Source organism: Nomascus leucogenys, chromosome 13 (assembly GCF_006542625.1).
Source record: "Nomascus leucogenys isolate Asia chromosome 13, Asia_NLE_v1, whole genome shotgun sequence".
NCBI lineage: Eukaryota > Metazoa > Chordata > Mammalia > Primates > Hylobatidae > Nomascus > Nomascus leucogenys.
In genome coordinates this window covers 98,606,806-98,626,964 of record NC_044393.1, presented here as the reverse complement: position 1 = coordinate 98,626,964, position 20,159 = coordinate 98,606,806, and the positions used below count along the sequence as shown (strand labels likewise).

At 52.9% G+C, this 20,159-nt stretch overlaps 1 protein-coding gene across 1 annotated transcript; it reads right to left on the bottom strand.

The window, feature by feature from the left end:
* Window positions 1-112: 112 nt before the first annotated feature.
* ZNF775 (zinc finger protein 775) lies at window positions 113-19,279 on the bottom strand. Its single transcript, XM_003270901.2, has 3 exons — window positions 19,195-19,279; window positions 10,175-10,254; window positions 113-2,235 (listed from the first exon to the last, which is right to left on the bottom strand). Exons 2-3 carry the CDS (start codon window positions 10,203-10,205, stop codon window positions 653-655), a joined length of 1,614 nt encoding a protein of 537 aa, XP_003270949.1. The 5' UTR covers window positions 10,206-10,254; window positions 19,195-19,279; the 3' UTR covers window positions 113-652.
* Window positions 19,280-20,159: the final 880 nt, after the last annotated feature.

Genomic DNA, 20,159 nt, shown 5'->3' with positions numbered 1-20,159 from the left:
ACCCCGCTCATGCCTGCCTGACCATCACACGCATACCAGTTCTAGAGTCGGGCCCAACCACACACACACCTTGGGCAGGGGGCTGGCAGGGATGGAGAAGGACATCGAACCATTCACTCCTTCCAAAAATATTTATTGGATGTCTACGACGTGCCCGCACTGGCCCTGGTGCTGGGAATCTGCTTGGCTCTCCCTTGCCACAGCCTCTGGCTTCCATCCTTGGTATCACCGAGTCTTGGCAACTCTCCCACAGGGGCAGCCCCCGGCCATCCTGAAGCGTGGGCAGGACCGGCTGGTGCCACAGCTGACCAGTCCAGACCTAAGCAACTTCACACCAGAGACTCTCCCAGCGTCCCCAACAGACCCCTCACTCGGTGCTTGAAGCCTGAGGTCCAACCTCTGAAGAGGGTGATCACATCCCGGCCCGCGGTGAGGAACTCTGATCTTCCCTCCTCCCTCAACCCACGCTGGGACCTTTCCCAGCACCCTTTGGGACGCTTCTAGAACTGTTCTCAGCCCTTCAGAGCCTTAAGGAATCCACTGGTCCCGCTCTAAGGGGTTCTAAGAGCCAGCAATCCTGGCCACCCCCACTCCCCACACACACCCTGCAAACATCCCCCGCACCACCACGGGTCCGCTGAGGTCCAGTCCACTAGCGCGCCTCCTCCTTGGGGCTGCACGCAGGAGCCGCGCGGTGCACGCGCTGGTGCTTGAGCAGGTGCTGCTTCTGGCTGAAGCCGCGGCCACACGCGGGACACAGGTAGGGCCGCTCGCCCGTGTGGTTGCGCCGGTGCCGCGTCAGGTTGGGCTTCTGGCTGAAGCGGCGGCCGCACTCGGGGCACGGGTAGGGCCGCTCACCCGTGTGGATGCGCTGGTGGATGGTGAGCGCTGACCACCAAGAGAAGCTCTTGCCGCACTCGTTGCAGATGAACTGGCGCGGCTCGCCAGGCCCAGCGAGGCCCGCTCGTCCCCGGCCCCACAGCGCGTCCCGGGCCCCCGGGGACCGTTGGGAGCTCCGCGGCCTCGCGGCCAAGCCCGGGATGGCCTCGGCCTGCGGTTGGTCGCCCGGTTCCCCGGCCGGAACGGCGGGCTCAGCGACAGCGTGGGCGCGCTGGTGGGCGCGCAGCGCAGCGCGGCTGCGGCAGCTCTTACCGCAGCTGGGGCAGGGCGCGGCCTGGGCGCCGGGCAGGTGCGTGCGCAGGTGCTTGAGCAGGTGCTGCTTCTGGCGGAAGCCGCGGCCGCAGTGCGGGCAGGGGTGCGGGCGCTCACCTGTGTGGTTGCGCAGGTGCCGCGTCAGGTTGGGCTTCTGGCTGAAGCGGCGGCCGCACTCAGGGCACGCGTAGGGGCGCTCGCCAGTGTGGATGCGCTGGTGGATGTTCAGCGACGACCACCAGGTGAAGCTCTTGCCACACTCATTGCAGATGAACTGGCGCGGCTCGCCCGGACCCTCCGGGCCGGAGACCGTGGTCCGGGCCCCGGGCTGGCCCCACCAGCCCTGGCAGAGCCCCAGCCAGGCCCACTCGGGGCGCCCCCGCGGCGGCCCCGGCCGCAGGCGACAGGCCCGGCGCGCCGCCGCGTCCCGAAGCAGCTCATGCAGGCCGGCGCGGGAGCCCTGGCGGTCCCGGGCGTGCGCGCGCTGGTGGATGCGGAGGCCCACCTGGTGACGGAAGCAGCGCTCGCACTCGGGGCACGAGTGGGTGGCGGGCCGGGAGTGGGTCTTCTGGTGCTTGAGCAGGTGCTGCTTCTGGCTGAAGCACCGCGCGCACTCGGGGCAGCAGAAGGGTCGCTCGCCCGTGTGGTGCCGCTGGTGGCGCGCCAGGTTCGGCTTCTGGCTGAAGCTCTTGCCGCACTTGCCGCAGAGGTACGGCTTCTCCCCGGTGTGGGTGCGCTGGTGGATCTTCAGGGACGACCACCAGCTGAACCTCTTCCCGCAGTCCAGGCATACAAAGTGACCCTCACCGGAGGAAAGCGAGGGGCTCAGGGGGCTGGAGGCTGACCCGGGAGCCCGGCCTGCCAGCCCCGCATCCTGCTCAGTGGGAGGGGCCCATCTTGGACTCCCAGACTCCTCCTGTCCCCCCAGGGCTCGAGGCCGCCCCATAGTCTGGCGTGGCGGGAGGCCGGGGTGCTGCTGGAAGATGTTCTCCTTGTCCTTCTCCACAAGCATGGCCTGCGGCGCCAGCGTCTGCAGCAGCCGCTCCGGCTTCTCCTGCTTGACCTTCATCACCAGCCCAGCTCCTGCCAGAGGCAAGCGAGAGAGAGGAGGGAGAGAGGTCACTGCTGCTCCGCTGGGTGGGATGGAGAGAAGGAGCGAGAGAGAGGGAAGGGGTGCGGGAGGGCAGAGAAGGGCTGAAAACAGGGCACGAGAAAAGGCAGAAGGGAAAGATTTTTAAACGAACAGAAGAAAACAGGGGCAAGAGAAGAAAAAAGAGTAGGGAAGGCAGAAAGGACAACAAGGGCACGTTAAGATATAGAAAGGAGTGAAGGAGAAAAATACAAGAAAGAAACCGTAAGTGAATCACTCAGGTGCCCAGGCCACAGGATCCCCAAGGCACCGGCTGCTCTGCCTTCTCCACCCTGAGGCCCAGGAGATGCAGAGACGGCTAAAGAAACCGATCCAGTGAAATCTGCTGACCCAGGGGGCAAGGAGAAAGTGGCCAAGCTGTAAAACATACCATTCTTTTTCTAAGAGGATCGATGTGCTGGAAGCTTTCTAAGCAAAGGCATGCCCACTCCCTCAGTGGTCGGGGAGACCAAACCCTGGGTCACTGCAGCACCGTCTATACTGGCGGGGCCCCTGCTCCAAGGCAGAAGCCATGGTGGGGGAGCCCTTCACCAGCTGGGACCTTGGCTGTCTGGCAACTCATCTTCCTTCAATAAAACCAAGAGCCAGAAAGACCTCAGCACCCAAAAGAGGTGTCGCCTTGCCTTTGTGTTAAATCCAATCCACTTTACTCATGGGGGTCCCACACCCACTGCTCCCAGCCCACACCTTGGGCCATGCACAAGTCTACAGAGGCACTTTGTTTTCCCAGCTCACAGAATAAGAAGCCATAAAGAAACCATCTGCCACAGACACTAAAGAATGCATACTGTGTGATTCCATTTATGTGAAGAGGAGAAACTGGCAAAACGAACCCACGCGTTAGAAGTCAGGATAATGCCCTATTACAGAGGGCACTGTGGGTGGAAGGCAACATGGGCTCTGAGGTTCTGGCAATGTTTTCCATTGATGTGGGTGCTAGTTACAGGGGAATGTTTGCTTTATAAGAATTTATAGAGCTTGTGATCTACGCACCTTTCCAAAAAGGTTTACATGTAATCAAAAGTAGGTGAAATAAAACAGCTGTGAACAAAGAAAAGCGAAAACTCTTTAAACAGATGTCAAGGTTACAAACACAACAAAATAAACCCAAAGGAAGTAGAAGAACGGCATTAATAAAGATAAAAACAGATTATAGATAAGGGACATGTAGCCGCAAAAAGGATTCTGAAAATCCTCAAATATGGACTTTATATAAATAACTTTGAAAATCTATAGAAATAGAAGATTTTGCAAGAAAATGTAAACTAAAACTGACCCAAGAGTAGGTAGAAAATCTGACTACATAAACAACTAAAAGAGACTTAGAAGAACATCTCAGCGTACCTCAAAAATGGGTAACAGGCTCTGTAACTATATAAACAGGTGCTGCTAAAGCCTCAAGGGAAGGACTTTTTCCACCTTATATGAACTATTACAGTGAATAGGAGCAAAGGGAAAGAAAGGTCTACAAGGTTAACACAACTCCAGTATCAAGACAAGAATGGAGGTGGGCAAAAGGTTTATCATTCTTTGAACATAGACACAAACATTAGCAAAGCAAGTTCAGTGGTATTAAAATAATAACATACCCTAACCTTGCTGAGATTTTCCCCAGGAAAGCAAAGATGGCCCAATATAATTTATAACATTACCTTATTAAAAGTGAAAAAACTCCCAATAGATGTGAGAAAGTCATGTGATAAAATTCAACATTATTTCTGAAGGGAAGGATCAAAGGAGGGAGAAGGTAGGGGAGGAAGATGGGAGGGAGGCAGGGAGAGACAGAGGGAGAGAGAAGAAAGCTCCTAGCAAACTAAGAATAGAGGAAACTAAGTTGACAAAGAATGTACTCTAGAAATTACAGCGAACATTATAACCAAAGGCAAAAGATTAGAAGCCCATTACAGGTAGCAACAAAATGCAATGCTCACCATCCCTGAAATCAGTCGGCTGTCCTTGAGGAACTAGCCAAGGCAGAGGGGAAAACAAAGAGAAACGCATGAACATTGGAAAGGAGAGGAAGCTGCCATTTGCTTATGATTATTAACAACCTGGAACGTGCAAGGGAATCCACTGAGAAATAGAAATAAGAGTTCAACAAGATTGCCCAGTACAAAAACATACAAAAATCACTTTTTAAAAAATGGCAATACAAGTAACTAGAAATATGCCTAATAAACATGCAAAACTTATATAAAGAAAACTATTAAACTTTACTAAAGAGATAAAGAAAACTAAAGAAAAGGAGCAATATATAATATTCTTAGATGAGAAGCCAAAGATGTTCTTCACTCTGAAATAATGTTTAAATTCAGTGTAATCCTATTTAAGTAAACTGTAAAATTTATCATCTATACAAATTGCCCAGAAAATCCTAAAAATGAACAAAGAAGAATTTGGCTTATATGACATTAAAAGCAAAAATGCTACCACTGTACACATATGAATGGCTACAATTGGCCGGGCACGGTGGCTCATGCCTGTAATCCCAGCACTTTGGGAGGCCGAGGAGGGTGGATCACCTGAGGTCAGGAGTTCAAGACCAGCCTGGCCAACATGGTGAAACCCCATCTCTACTAAAAATACAAAATTAGCCGGGTGTGGTGGCACATGCCTGTAGTCCCAGCTACTCAGAAGGTTGAGGCAGGAGAATCACTTGAACCCAGGAGGCAGAGGTTGCAGCAAGCCGAGATCACACCGTTTGCTCTCCAGCCTGGGCAATGAGAGCAAAACTCCGTCTCAAAAAAATAAAAACAAAATAAATGAGAGTGGCTAGAATCCAGATCGCTGGCGTGTGCACACAGTGAGGCTGAGCAGCAACAGGGGCTCTTTCCTTCCTGGTGGAAATGTGAAATGCTGCCACCACTCTGGAAGGCGGTTCAGCAGTTTCTTACAAAGCTAAATACAGGCTTACCATCCATTCCAGCAGTCGCTCTCCTAGGTATTTACCCAAAAGAGCTGAAAACCTCTGTCCACACAAAAAACTACATATGGATTTGTATAGCTTTATTCCTAACTGCCAGAACTTGGCAAGAGCCACAGTGTCCTTCAGTGGGTGAAGGGATAACTCCGCATGATGGAATATTAGTCGACAATAAAAAGAAGTAAGCCATTAAGTCAAAAAAGCCATGGAGGTACCCTACATGCAAACTTCTAGGTGAAAGACATCAACATAAAAGGCTACACACTGTATGACTCCAACTATATGACATTCTGGAAAGGGCAAAACTACTGAGAGAATTGAAAAACCAGTGGTAGCCAGGGGTTGCGGGGGTAGGGAGAGATGAACAGGTGGAGCACAGGGAACTTGGGGGGCAGTGAAATATTCTGTATGATACTGTAATAGTGATACAGGACATTATGCCTTTGTCAAAACCCATGTAAGGTACAAGACCAAGAGAGAACCCTAATGTCAACTATAGACTTTCGGTAATAAAAATGTATCTATATTGGTTCATCAGTTATAACAAATGTACCACATGAATGCAAAATGTTAATAATAGGAGAAACTGGAGCTAAGGTATAGGGGAACTCTACTTTCTTCACAATTTTTCTGTAAAGCTAAAATTGCTCTAAAATATAAAGTCTAGGTCAGGCACAGTGGCTCTTGCCTATAATCCCAGCACTTTGGGAGGCTAACACAGGAGGATTGCTTAAGCGCAGGAGTTGAAGACCAGCCTAGGCAACATAGCAACACCTGTCTGTCTAAAAAATTTATTAAATTAGCTGGGTATGGTGGTGCACACCTGTAGTCCCAGCTACTCTGGAGGCTGAGGTGGGAGGACTGCTTGAGCCCAGGAGGCTGAGGCTACAGTGAGCCTTGATCATGCCACTGCACTGAGAGAGAGAGAGAGAGAGAGAGAGAGAGAGAGAAAGAGAGATCTATTTGGGAAAAAAAGAAAATAAAACCCAGCTCTCGACTGACACAGTTGTTATTGTTATTGGCATGGCTCTTCCATGGTGGGCCTGGTGACTTAAGGCTGCAAGTCAGATTCCTTTCCACAAAAAAATAAAAGTAAAAGTAAAAATGCTAAATACAATCATTACAATAATGTACAGTACACATAATAGACAAATAGGCCAATGGAACAGAATCGTTTGATACATGATACAAGAGATATTCCAAGTGAATGGAAAAAGGCTATTCATCGACTTAGAACCAACTCTCTCTTTGGGGAAAATATTTAAGTTAGATTCATAGTGCAGATTGTTTATAAAAATCAGTTCCAGATGGACTTAAGTGCCAGCTTAAAAAAAGGAAATGAAAGTATTAGAAGAATTAGGAGAATTTGCTTAGAATCCAGAGGTAATTAAAAGCCTTCTTAAACAGGATACAAAAGATAAAAACTAAATTTAAAACATCTGTATGACAAAAGATACTATAAACATAAGTCCAATAGAAATGGGAATTCCGGCCAGGTGCAGTGGTTCACGCCAGTAATCCCAACAATTTGGGAGGCCGAGGCGGGAGGATCACCTGAGGTCAGGAGTTCAAGACCAGCCTGGCCACCATGGTGAAACCCTGTCTCTACTAAAAATACAAAGAAATTAGCCAGGTGTGGTGGCACGTGCCTGCAATCCCAGCTACTCAGGAGGCTGAGGCAGGAAAATCACCTGAACCAGGGAGGCAGAGGTCATAGTGAGCTGATATCACACCACTGCACTCCAGCCTGGGCAACAAAAGCAAAAACTCTATCTCAAAAACAAAAAAAAAGAAAGAAAGAAAAAAGAAATGGGAATTTAGAGCCGCATTTTCCCACAGAACTTTCTGCAATAGCAGAAACAGTTTACATCTGAGCTCTTGAGCCACACGTGGTTACTGAGCACTTGAAATGTGACTAGTGCAATTAAGAAATGACATTTTTAATTATATTGAAGTTAATTAATTTTTATTTATTTATTTATTTATTTATTTTTGAGACAGAGTCTCCCTCAGTCACCCAGACTGGAATGCAATGGCGCAATCTTGGCTCACTGCAGCCTCTACCTCTGGGATTCAAGTGATTCTCCTATCTCAGCCTCCCAAGTAGCTGTGACTACACGTGCCCACCACCACGCCCAGCTAAGTTTTGTATTTTTAGTAGAGATGGGGTTTCACCAAGTTGGCCAGGCAGGTCTCAAACTCCTGACCTCGGGTGATCCACCCAACTCGGCCTCCCAAAGTGCTGGGATTACAGTAATGAGCCACCGCGCCTGGCCGTACTTAAGTTAATTTAAACCTAAACTTAAACTAGAAGAGTCCTGTGTGGCTAGGCCACGTGCTGGACAGTGCAAGTCCAGGAAAAAATATGTGCAGATATAGAATAGACAAACGCTTAGTATCCAGACTATAAAACAGACTCCTATACGTGATAAAAAGAGGTTCAACCCCACTAGTCATCAACAAACTGCAAACTAAAAGTGTAGCATCTTTCAACCCCGCATACCAACAAAAATTTAAAAAATCAATAATACCTCTCTACTTTACAATATGCGTGGACACTACAAGGAGAACAAGTATACACATGGGTATTCTGAGAGCATAAACTGAGGCAGAATTTGTGGAGGACAATCTGACAGTGTTTATTAAAATTAGAAGTGTGGAGAGCCTTCTGACCCTTTCCAGCCAGCAATTCCATCCCACGTGTTCACCTAAGAAATACTGACATACAAGCGTAAAGAGGAATGTCCAGGAATATTCACTGAAGTGTTCTTTGTAATCAGCAAACAATGGAAAATAACTTAATTATCCTAAAAAATAGTTCCCTTCATAATATGGAATACTATGCATCAAGTAAAAAGAATGGAAAAGAACTATGTATGCCAATATGAAAAGATTCTCAAAACATTTTAAGAGAAAACAAAAAACAAGTTGAAAAACCATATGAATCATCTGATTGAATTCATAAAAAATTAAACCATATGTCTCTATGTATACACACAGGCATGATCCAGGATGAGTCACACCAATCTGAGACCAGTGGTTGTGCTGTGTCCATCAGGTGGCTGATGGCTGGCTCCCCCTCAGCCCAATCCAGCCAGAAAGATGACTGTGGGCCAGAAAGCCCCAGGATGCCAGGACAGTGCTGTCACATCCACCTGCTGAAGGGCCCCTGGCGGATGCAAATGACTGGGTTGGGCGAGGTGCTAAGTCCAGCACACATTCCTGGAGGCCCTGGAGCTGAGGTGGAGTGTGCTGGGGCTCCAGCAGCCCCAGGCACACTCCCAAGGGTTCAGGTATCCTATGAAGAGCGCAGCCACTGGCCTGCCCGTGGAGAGTCCCAAAATAATGGCAGCGCTCCTCAGTCATCATGCAAAGGATCATGTTTTAGGTTTTAATGGTTCAGATAAAATTAGAAGGTGCAAAGCACGGATTATTGCTTGATGAGTACAGTTTCCCAGGTGATGAAAATGTTCTGAAATGGATGGCAGTGATGGCTACACAACACCGAATGTACTGATGCCACTGAACCATACACTTAAAAATGGTTACAATGGTAATTGTTGCGTATATTTTGCCATAATAAAAAAACACACACACACACAAATAAAAATTAAAAGTTGCTTCAAAGAGGTAAGCTGTCAATTGTCTGAAAAATGGGGTCCTCCAGATGAGTGGTTCCCTCAGTCTGGCCAGTCCCCACGTGCCTCCGTGTCTCCAGGAGTCTAGGCTAGTGTTTTTCAAACTCTTCTGTAAAACCACAGGGTTCCCCAGAAGCTGCCATAGAGAGGAGAGAGGGCCCCAGAAGACTCCACAGCTCACATCAACCAGAGCAACCTCACAATGACTCAGGATCCCACATATGAGTCTATCTGGGGAAAGGGCCTTCTATAGCACGCTGGGCACATGAGCTCTGAGTTCCAATGGACTTTCCAAAACACAAATGCAGCTAGGGTGCTCCTGCCACCACCTGGCTCCTCGGGCAGGTGCGCAGCTGCACGGCTAGGCTCCCTGAGGGCCTGTGTGCACATACCACACTGCCATGCTTTGCACTTGCGGCCACATTTCTCTTTTATCCCGCTGCCTGATTTTCGTCTCAGTCTTGGGTCTCCTGACATGATATTCCTGGGAGGGGAGGCGGCTCTTCCCACAGGGGCAATGAGGCAGGGGCCCTGGGGTCTATGGGGCAATGCCCCTGGGAGGGGAGAGGGAGGTAAAGAAACCCGAGTCACACTCTGCCAAAGGGCAGGGCTCCCAAGAGTAGCCGGCGTGCTCTGGACTCAAACCTGCCGAAGGGCCTAGAGCCCTTCTACAGCCGGGCCACATGCCACACGCGACAGGGCATGCCAGGAAGGGCTGCAAGTGCTACGCACAGACGCCAGGGGCTGCTCCACCCCAGGCACAGGGACGCTGAGCAGGGGCTCCAGCCAAAAGCACATGGCTATGCGGGCAAATTTTCCACTGGCAGCATGTATTTCATCACAACCAGCTCTAAGCGGCTTAGCCAATAAGGACCCTGAACTTTGAGTGACTCCCAGGAAGCGTTAATGGACTGAAGACAATGTCCTGACTGATGAGCCACAGGTTTGTTCCAACCGTCCTACCTAGAGTGCTAGTTTTCCATGTCTAATTAGTGTAACCCACAAACTCCCTGTTCTAGCACGTAAAAAACACCTCAATTTCTACAAGGCATGGGTGCACATGTGTCCCCTTGCCAGGCAAGTTAATGGACCAGGCTTTGCCATTTTTTGAGCTCCCATACCCTCTGACATTGTTCTATTCTTTGACATGGCTGTCTGAGCCCTGGTCCCCACCCTGAAATTCTGCATCAATGGGATGTACTAGCTACTGGTTGAGGGCACTGGCTCGCACCTGGCTTCAGAAAAGATAAGGGCACGCGACCTCAGCAGAGGAGACCCCGGCTCCCCTGCCTCCTCTCTCTTCTCTCTTACCTGTGCCGTCGCCAGCCAGGCCACTCTCCATCCCTGGAGACCTCCCAGCATCAGCGCCAGCTGTGTCCCTTTCCTGCCATCTGTCAGAAAAAGAAACAGAAGAAAGAGAATGGGCCTGTGGGACAAGGACAAAACCAGGGTCCCCAGCCCCCCTCCCATCCCATAAAGCACTCTCTTTTCCAAAGAGCTTTTCTATCCATAGCCACATTCGACATAGGCAGGGGTTCTTTCATTGTATGCATACCTGCCGAGAAGGTAAAACAGCCATAATTCCCATTTTACAAAAGAAGAAACTGAGACCACGAAGGACCCCCGATGTGCCCAGAGTCATGGAGGTGATGAACGGCAGAGCTGGACAAAAACCCAGGTCTTCTAACTCCCACACCAGAGCCCACACCCTTAACATTCGCAGGGCAGTATGTGATGGACGCCACACCTGAGAAGCAGGAGCCTGGAGTAAGGTTAGAGACATGTCTGGGACTGGCCATGAGGGATGCACCCGGAAGGCAGAATGGCCCTACACGTTTCCTCAGTCACCGGCCCCCTTTTTCAAAGTCCCCATCCATAGAACGGCCCTACACATTTCCTCAGTCACCAGCCCCCTCTTTCAAACTCCCCATCCATGTTCTAGCACAAACCCCTCCAGGGAGCTTCGGGGCCAGCCATCTCCATACAAGAACACACAGGGTCAACTGGACATTGCTGAGCCCATGCCCAGTTCACTGATCTAGGATTCATCTTTTTTTTTTTTGAGACAGAGTCTCTCGCTCTGTCGCCCGGGCTGGAGTGCAGTGGCGAGATCTCGGTTCACTGCAAGCTCCGCCTCCCGGGTTCACGCCATTCTCCTGCCTCAGCCTCCTGAGTAGCTGGGACTACAGGCGCCCGCCACCACGCCCGGCTATGTTTTTGTATTTTTAGTAGAGACAGGGTTTCACCGTGTTAGCCAGGATGGTCTCCATCTCCTGACCTCGTGATCCACCCGCCTCGGCCTCCCAAAGTGCCGGGATAACAGGCATGAGCCATCGCGCCCGGCCTTCTTTTTTTGTTTTTATGCCCAAGTCTTCTGAGCATTTCCTGAATGGCTCACTCTGTGCCTGGAACATGACGGGATAAATCACACTGCTGTGTGGATGCCCCAGGCCTTTGCCCTGGCTGTCCCCTCACCACAGATCCCCACCTGGCTTGCCCCCCTCGCTTGAATCAGCTCCCAGCTTAAATGTCCCCTTCTCAGAGCAGGCATCCCTTGTGCTTTTTTTTTTTTTTTTTTTTTTTTTGAGACGGAGTCTCTCTCTGTTGCCCAGGCTGGAGTGTAGTGGCCCGATCTCAGCTGACTACAATCACCACTTCCCGGGTTCAAGTGATTCTCCTGCCTCAGCTTCCCAAGTAGCTGGGATTACAGGTGTGCGCCACCACACCCAGCTAATTTTTGTATTTGTAGTAGAGACAGGGTTTCACCATATTGGCCAGGCTGGTCTTGAACTCCTGACCTTGTGATCCACCCACCTCGGCCTCCCAAAGTACTGGGATTACAGGCATGAGCCACCGTGCCGGCCCCTGGCGCTTCTATATACAGTCTAACTCCACCTCCTGTTTCCTCTCTAACATTTTTGCCACCTGACATGATCTTAACTTGTCTGTTCCCCACCACAGCAAGATCAGGAGCTCTTCATGCTTGCCGCCGGATCCGCAGGGCCCAGAGCAGAGCCGGGCACACAGAGGGCCCGTAACAAACGCAGGTGGCAGGAATGTGCTGCCCTGCCTGGCCAGGAGCTGTGCAGCTGAAGACTCATCTCCTCCTCGCTGGGGGTGCACCTCTCCTGAGGACGGGGATGTGGTCCCGTGCACCTGTACCCCCAGCAGAGGAAAGACATGGCTGCCCCACTGAGATGCGCAGCTCATCCTTCCGGCTGCCTCAGGGAGGGGCTCTTCCAGATTTCAGTCAGCCCTTCCTCCCAGGGCCCCTGGTTCGGCCACCCTCACAGAAACACCCACCCCAGGCGCCGAGAGCCTCACAGAGACCCAGACTCCCTCTCCTAGGTCCCCTTCAGAGCCCAGACACTGGAGGCACACACCCAGACTGGGAATCTGGACCCTGACAAGAGACGTGGCGGGAGGGGTGAATATGAATCTAGAAAATGCAGAAAGTCATTTTCCCTGGTGCAAAGAGAAGAAGAGACATCCCGTTTTTTCAAGAGCATTTTGTTTACAAACTTCTAATTAATAAGCTCTATCTCTGTCTTTTTGAGATGTATGTGAATCTTTTTTTATTTTTTATTTTTGCAGTAAATGCTCCTCAAGTAGAAATAAATCTTTTCAAAAGTTAAATAAGGCTGGGCGCGGTGGTGGTTCATGCCTGTAATCCCAGCACTTTGGGAGGCTGAGGTGGGTGGATCACCTGAGGTCAGGAGTTTGAGACAAGCCTGGCCAACGTCGGGAAACCCCGTCTCTACTAAAAATACAAAACTTAGCTGAGTGTAGTGGCATATGTCTGTAATCCCAGCTACTTGGGAAGCTGAGACAGGAAAATTGTTTGAACGCAGGAGGCAGAGGTTGCAGTGAGCTGAGACTGTGACAGAGTGGGACTCTGTCTCAAAAAAAAAAAAGCTAAATAAGCCTTCTGCCAACATTCCAACCCAGGACTGTCTTTCCCAAGGTCCTGGGGGCCATTTCTTTGAAATTTAAATATCAAGGAAGACACCACCCCTGCCTCCCAGTCTCCATGGGAGGGTAGGAGCCTAACTTCAGCAGGCGTCTGGCTCCAAATCACAAACCTATCTCCTGTCATAAAAATATGAGAACTTTATTTTTCCTGTGGGTAAAGGCAATTAGCTAACACAGATGGTCACTCCAATTACGAGGTGAATTTAGGACGACCTGCCTGCGTGTGACAAGTGGTAATGTCCAGTCCTCTTGCTGGAGGGCTGGTTGCTGTTCATCCTGAGAACATGTCTGTAACGGGCCGCCTCTTTGCAGTCGCTCAGGGATTGCAGGCTGAGAGCTCCCCATCTTTGCAGTCTCTCAGGGGATTGCCTATGGTGCGCACCACATTCTGGTTTCATGCACACTCAATCTTTTAAAAGCTGTTTTTCTCTTCTACTTTTGCAAAGAGCTTTTCTGGGTTGGCAAGAGATTTTGTTTTCAATTCTATTTCCCTAACAGGGGTCTGTAAGCATGCCTACCACGGTTTCTTACAGACACTAGAACCTGCTTGTGGTGCAGAGAAAAGGTGAGCAGTGGGGAAGGGGGTGGGAGGGGCCCCTGGTGGGGCTCTGATGGGTGCTGGGGGCTCCTCCACGCCACCCTCCTCCGTTGGGGCCACTCTGTGAGCTTCCACATGCCACATCTTGGGAAACCTCTCACCAACTGGACTTAACATCCACCTAAAGAGGCGCAGAGGGGCTAGTGGACAGAGAAGCCACCTTGGTAAGGGAAACTCAGACCGAGGAGGGCAGATCCCAGGCCAGAAATTCAGGAGGACAGAAGGATGGGCCTGGGTCTCCACAGAGCGAGACCCCCAAGGCAAATCAAAGACAGTCCTACTTCACCCACCCTGCCTCCCAAGAGGTATTAGGACCTAACAGCCACTCCAGGTAGTAGCAGGCCTTCCACTGTGCGGGACCTCCCAGAGCAGCTCCTCCCTCGAGCCTCGGTGCCTCTGTCTCGGGCCATACCAGGGCTCGAGGGGAAGCAGCCTGTGGCTTATGTAAGAACAGAAGTGGAGACAGAAGGAAGAGGACCCAAGAGGAAGAAGTGAGAAATTCAAGGGGGAAACACAGAGGACAGGAATGAGGGGAGGCCAAGTCTTTGGGGACCCGCCTCTACCTGTGTGCTCAGGTGGGCTATGTCTGGGAAATAGCACGGCAAGTGTCCTACAGACAAAATCCAGGAAAGCCCTCCATGTGACATGTTCCAGGCTGGCCAGACACACACGTCCCCACCCTAAGCTTCTCTCCTATTCTGCCTTTCGCTCTGCTCTGCGCATGGCGGGCCCCTCCTAACCTACCATCCTGACACGTCCTCGGCCACCTGGAGACACCCAGGAGCCAGGTGAGCAGGCTGTCCAGCAAAGCGCCCCAGCAGGAAGACAGGCATCAAGGGCCAGATGCGCCATTTGCCACCAGTGCCCACACCGAGTCTTGGAAGGCTGCTTTGTCTATCGCACAAGGGCCCCCGGACCCCTAACGGACCACCTTTCCTCTCTGCTGCCCCTCGGGCTCTGAGGGGAGCAGGACACACAGGGGTCCCCTTCCCACGCCTGGCTCTGGCCCGGCCCTCCGTGCACCGGGTCAGGCTGCAGTTCAGTAAGAGCCCCACAGTGGGCAGGCCTCAGCCTGGGCCCAGCTGCCATGACAACTGAGGACCAACCACACAAAGAGGGGATTGAGCTAGCAGCAGGTGGAGAGGCCCGGGGCAGGGGGAGGCAACAAAGGAGCTTTGGTTGTGGCAGAGACTTGGCGGTGGGAAGGCCAGACAGCAGCTGGGGGAGGAGAAAGGCCACAGGCCAGAAAGAGGCAAGGTCCTCCCCATCGCGGCCCCTGGAACCTCCCACTAGCCCAGCACAGCTCTCACAGCCTCAGCGCCCCAGGTCGGGCAGTCAGAAGCAGACCACGCCGCAGGTATTATCTGCTGCTAGTGGAGCGGGAGCAGGATCCGCCACCAGGAGCTAAGGCTTTTGGGGGTGGGGGCAGCTCTCCAAACCCCAGCCAAAGGCCCAGTATCAGGCCCTTCTCAGCCCTGAGGTCCCAGCAGATCCTCACTTGCTGGGCACAGCTCAGCTGGTCTTCCATAGGCGATCCCCACAGAAACTGGCCTCCCCAGTCCCAGCCCATGCCCAGCCAATGCCTCCCTGCCATGCTGCCCCTTTCTATGGCCTCCTCCTTCCCAACTCCACCTGGTCCCCAGCGCCTCCCTGCCCTCTCCCCCAGCCCATACCTGACTGCTATGTCCTCACCTAGTTCTCTCTCCCTGCGAGACCCCTCACTCAGGTTAGCCCCAGGGAGCGGGGGCTTGCTCCCATGCCTGCACGTCCCTCACATGCAGAAGGTGTGTAATGTGTCTTGAAAGAATGAACGGATGAGTGAATGAAACAATGGACGACCCAAGAAGTGGCTCCTCAGGCTCCAGTCTTCTGTCACTATTAAGAAATCCCTCAGGACCAGGCAATGGTATTCTCTGCCTCTGATTTCAATTAATAGCAGATGTTTTTAATTTAAATATATGATCATAGGGACATGAGAAACTGATGTAAATGCTAAACCACACACAAACACACCCAGATACAATCGTATCTAAATACAGCTAAGTAAACAAAAGTTCAAAGACACAAAACTACATGAGAACACCTGCAAAACTGTCTATGCAAATACAAAGAATGTGAGATATTTTTTAAAACTCACAGACACACCTACAGATCCACAGACACACAAATGTGCCACTGTGAACCAGGTCAGCACAAATCACTGCACAGCACACTTACGAACACAGAAATGCAAAGCCACAAGTATCCTTGTATATCCATGGCCAGCCCATCAGGGCCACTTGCTCCAAGGAAAAGAACTCAGAGAGGTAGAAACAGAAGCAAGATACCCTCATCGAGCCAGGAAGCTGGGGCCATGAGTCACCGTCGATGACCTGCGCTGGGGTGGGATAGGTCAGCAGGAGCTGCAGCTGGCTGGAGAGACGTTACAGCAAGACAGAAAGCCCTAGAGACAATGAGCCTGTGTCCAGCAAGACTGGTGCAGCCTAAGATCCTCCAGGGCCTGGCCTGTGGGCTCTGGCCCAAGGGGATGCAGCGGGCCCTCTCCCCTTCAGCCATCTTTGGGTGACCCTGAGCCACCACCTGGCTGGCTCCTCAGCCCTAGTCTCTCCCTAGAAGCCCACTGCCTGAGGCTGGCAGGGATGTCCTTCTCAAAGCCACCCTTCCTGGTCCCTCCCCTCAGGACCCCATGTCTTAATCAAGAGCCCCAAGTCCCAGCCCAGCCACCACTGAGCCACTGCTAGTCCCTGGCCAGTCATTGCAGCGCTTTGAGCTCAGGTTCCTGATAGCGCAGGTGAACGGAAATACCTGCTCCCTGAGTTTGGGAGGAGTACCAAAGGGCGGCAAGCCTGAACTGGATGCACTGGGCAGTGTCTGTACAAGCCTCTCTGCCAGTGTCCCCGCTGCCGCTCACTCTTCCTAAGCCATCACTCCTTCCAGCCAGTTGGGAATCTCAGAGGCCCCCAGTGCCACACAGGAGCCTCCACACTCCACCTTGCAGGAGGAAGAGGGTTTGCCACGGCTCTGGTTGTGGCACTGTCTCCAGAGCCCTCCACTTACCAGGGTGGTTCTGCATGCCCCTCCCAGAGGTCCCAGCCCAAACCAGGTGGGCATCCCTTCCCCCACCTGGAGGCCTCCATCCCCACACCCAGCGTCAGGCACCCTGAAGCCTCCCACAACTCCCCTGTCCCACCCCCATGACCCACCCTGCTCCTCTCCAACTTCCCGGATCCCACTCAGCACAAGGCCACCCCCACTGTGACCACTCTCCCAGCCCTGACCCTTCCCCTCTTCCTACTCCACCATCTTCAGACCTCAGTCTCCCAAACACCCCAGCCCTCAATCTGGGGAGGGAACAGAGGAGGGGAGCAAGGGAAAGGGCAGGCCACTGTCCAACCCGAAGAGCAGGCCATAGTGGAAAAAGCCGTTGAGAGGCCCCAGACAGGGACTGAGACTGAGTTGGCTTCTGGTTAGCCACGTGATCCCAGGCAAACCACTTTCCTTCTCTGGGCCTCAGTTTCCCCACCTGAAAATGGAAATAACGCTTGCTCGTGGTACAGAATTATTATATCAAGTGGTGCGGGGGCGGTGGGGGGTGGGGATGGTGGGACACAAACAGTGTGAGAGGACTCTGAGAGACATTCCCAAGGTACAAGACAAATTCGATTTAGGTCATTGCTGTTGCCATCACCCGCTCCCCACTCAGGGTTATAAGAACTGTACCTCAGGGTATGAACAGCCAGCCTGGTTTCATGGCTTCAGTTTGCTCCCCTCAACATTCCCAGGAGACCTGATCTGCATGCAGCCAGGTCACTTGCCTTATCCACTATGCCTGCCCACCTCCCAGAGGTCCCCAATTCAACCCCAGCCATGATCCTGAGGTACCTCCTTCCAAGACTTCCTTCACCGGCCAGAGGTAAACACCCTTGCTGGAACTGTCCCACCCACACCTCCCCTGCCCCACAAGCCTGGCCCCCTCCTCCTCACCCACCTCCCTTCAGAGGCAAGAGCTCCACTTACATTCCTCGGCCCCAATTCTAATATTCAGGAACCTGTCAGGGCCTGGATCTGAGCTGAAGGCCGAGGATAAACCCAGCTGCTAACAATCTCTGAACAGGTGTCACATTTCAATTAATAAACACGTTTCCATCCCTTGCTGCATTCAAAGGACCTTGGGAAAGGAAAGCGAGATGGAGCAGGGACCCCTTCAGGCACCTGCTGTGCCCTCCAATCAAGAAAATAAAGGAAAATCTTGAGTTCTTTCCTGGGAAATTCCAGGCACCTAGCTGGTCCTGAGAAGTAAATGTGCAGCCTGATAAGAAGGTAATCGTAGCTAAAACAATAGCAAGGAAGTTAGACCACACGAGACGTGTGGTTGCCTATAGAAACTAAAGGTAACATCTTAGCATATGTCTGTTTTTCAGAAACCCAGACCCTCACCAAATGGACTTGCTGGCACGCACACCTCGGATAAGAGGGAACTGAGAACTCAACTCTGCTCATCTTTCCCCATTGCACCCCGACACGCCTCATCCTCTCATGGCTCTTGAACTCACTGTGTCCTCGCACCCTGTGACCAACCTTGGAAGGCCCTTGCTCAATTCTCCCCTTCCCAGCCCAGATTAGGGATCGCTTTGACCAGGAAGCCTTTTGGACACACCAGGCTCAGCCAGGAACCCCTTCTCTGTTTAACCTGTGCACCTAGGACCATCTACATGTAATCATCATTGTCATCAATATTTTGTTAGTCTGCACAAGACTACATGCATCTTAACACAGGGTCCTTCTCTCTCCCCTGCACCCAGTACAGGCCCCACACACAGTAATCCATTAATAAAAACTGTCATAAGGGAACACTTAAATAAAAGAAATTTCAGTACAAAACAGATTTGAAGCACGGAAGCATGAACCTTCAAGCTGAAAGGAGACAACTGCCATCTAATCTCTTCATTTTACAGATGAATGTGGGAACAGTTAGCTGTGAAGCCTTGGACTGTCGTCCCGCCTCCAACCCCTGGGGCTCTGACCACACCCAGCCCCAGCTCAGATCGTCTTGCTCAAAGGGCTGAAGGAGGACCCATCTCCACACCTTCCACATGTAGATATCCTCAACCTTCTTCACAGAGGGGATGCCCGCACCCCGCCCCACCGAGTTCGCGGCTGCTGTGCCCATCTTCCTGGAGAGTTCTCCGCCACACCCGACACCACACACTTCCAACTTCTGCGGTGCTTCCCTCTCACTTATCTCCACCCCCAATCCTTATCCCCGCTCGTTTAATCACACATTTATTGGCCACCTACTATGTGTCTGTCACTGCAGCGAGCACTGAGGTTCCTGCCCCCAGAAACTGATCTATCAGGGAGGCGGACAGGGACGGGGAATTCGGAACAACGGGACAGCCCAGGAGGGGCCGCCCGCGGGCGACCCTCTACGCTACCGCGTCCTCCCTCCGTCCTCACTAGCCTCCCTCCTAACCTCGCTGCCCTGGCCTGGCGCCCTCCCCACCCTCGGCCGCGCCCCTTTCCCCTCGGCTGTGTGGGGGCAGAGGAAACGCTTGAGACCCGGGGCTCGGAGGACGCGCGGGCTCGGGGGACACGCGGGGCTCGGGGCACCCCAGACCCCCGCCCCATCCCTCCGCTCCAGCCCGGGCAGGGCGGAGGCAGCACGGGAGGAGCGGGACCGGGCGCTGGTCCATCCCTCGCACCGCCCCTCCCCGCCCAAAATGCAGAGGGACTCGGAGGGAGGCGACGGGGAAATAAATACCTTTGACTTTGTGGCTAAGGTTAACGGGAACTGCCACCCCGAGGGCGACTTGGGCACCGGGCTCCCGGCCCTGGCCATTCCCGGGGCAGGCGGGGCGGGCACGGGTGTCTGATTGGCTGGCGGGCCTAGCCATCCCCGGGGCCGCCCAGCCACCCCATTGGCTGCGCCGCTCAGATGACCCGCCCGGCCCTATCGGAGCAGCCCGCGGGGCGGCTCCTTTGTTCTCTGGAGCCAATAGCCGAGGGGGGAGGGCTGACCTCGCCCCCGGCGGGCGCGCAAGGCCCGGGCGCCGTGAACGCGCTGGCCGCCGGCTGCGGGGCCGCTGGCCCGCGGGGAGGAGACCTTGGGAAGTCGGGCCCCAGATGGCCGGCGGCGTCCTGGCACCCCTGCCAGGCCTGGACTCAGCCTGCGACCCCGTTGTAACGCCTGAACTCAGCGCACGTTCGCCGAGCGCCACAGAGCGCCGGACGCTGTTTCTCCCTGCTGGGGACCCATCATGGCCCGGACAGAAACCCCGGCTGAGGCTGTGGCTGCCCTCAGCCGCGACAGCCCCACCGTGGGGTGTGATAACTTTTAGGGGTCACTACGAGGGACCTTAGAAATCATTATACCCGACCCCTTCGTTTTCTGTTTCGGGGAGGTGGTCTCGCTCTGTCCCCAGTGGCGCGATCATGGCTCAGTGCAACCTCGAACCCGTGGCTCAACCGATCCTCCCGACCTAATAACTTTTTAAATGTTTTGTAGAGACGGGGGTCTCGCCATGTTGCCCAGGCGGCTCTCGAACTCTTGAGCTTAAGTGACCCTGCGGCCTCGGCCTCCCAAAGTGCTGGGATTACAAGCCCGCGCCCGGCCTAATCCCTTTGTTTTCTAGCTGAGGAACCGCTCTGAGGTTACGTTACTAGGTCGGGTTACTAGGTAGGGTTCCCATGAGCGGAATCATCTCCGCCCAGTTGCCAACCCGATCC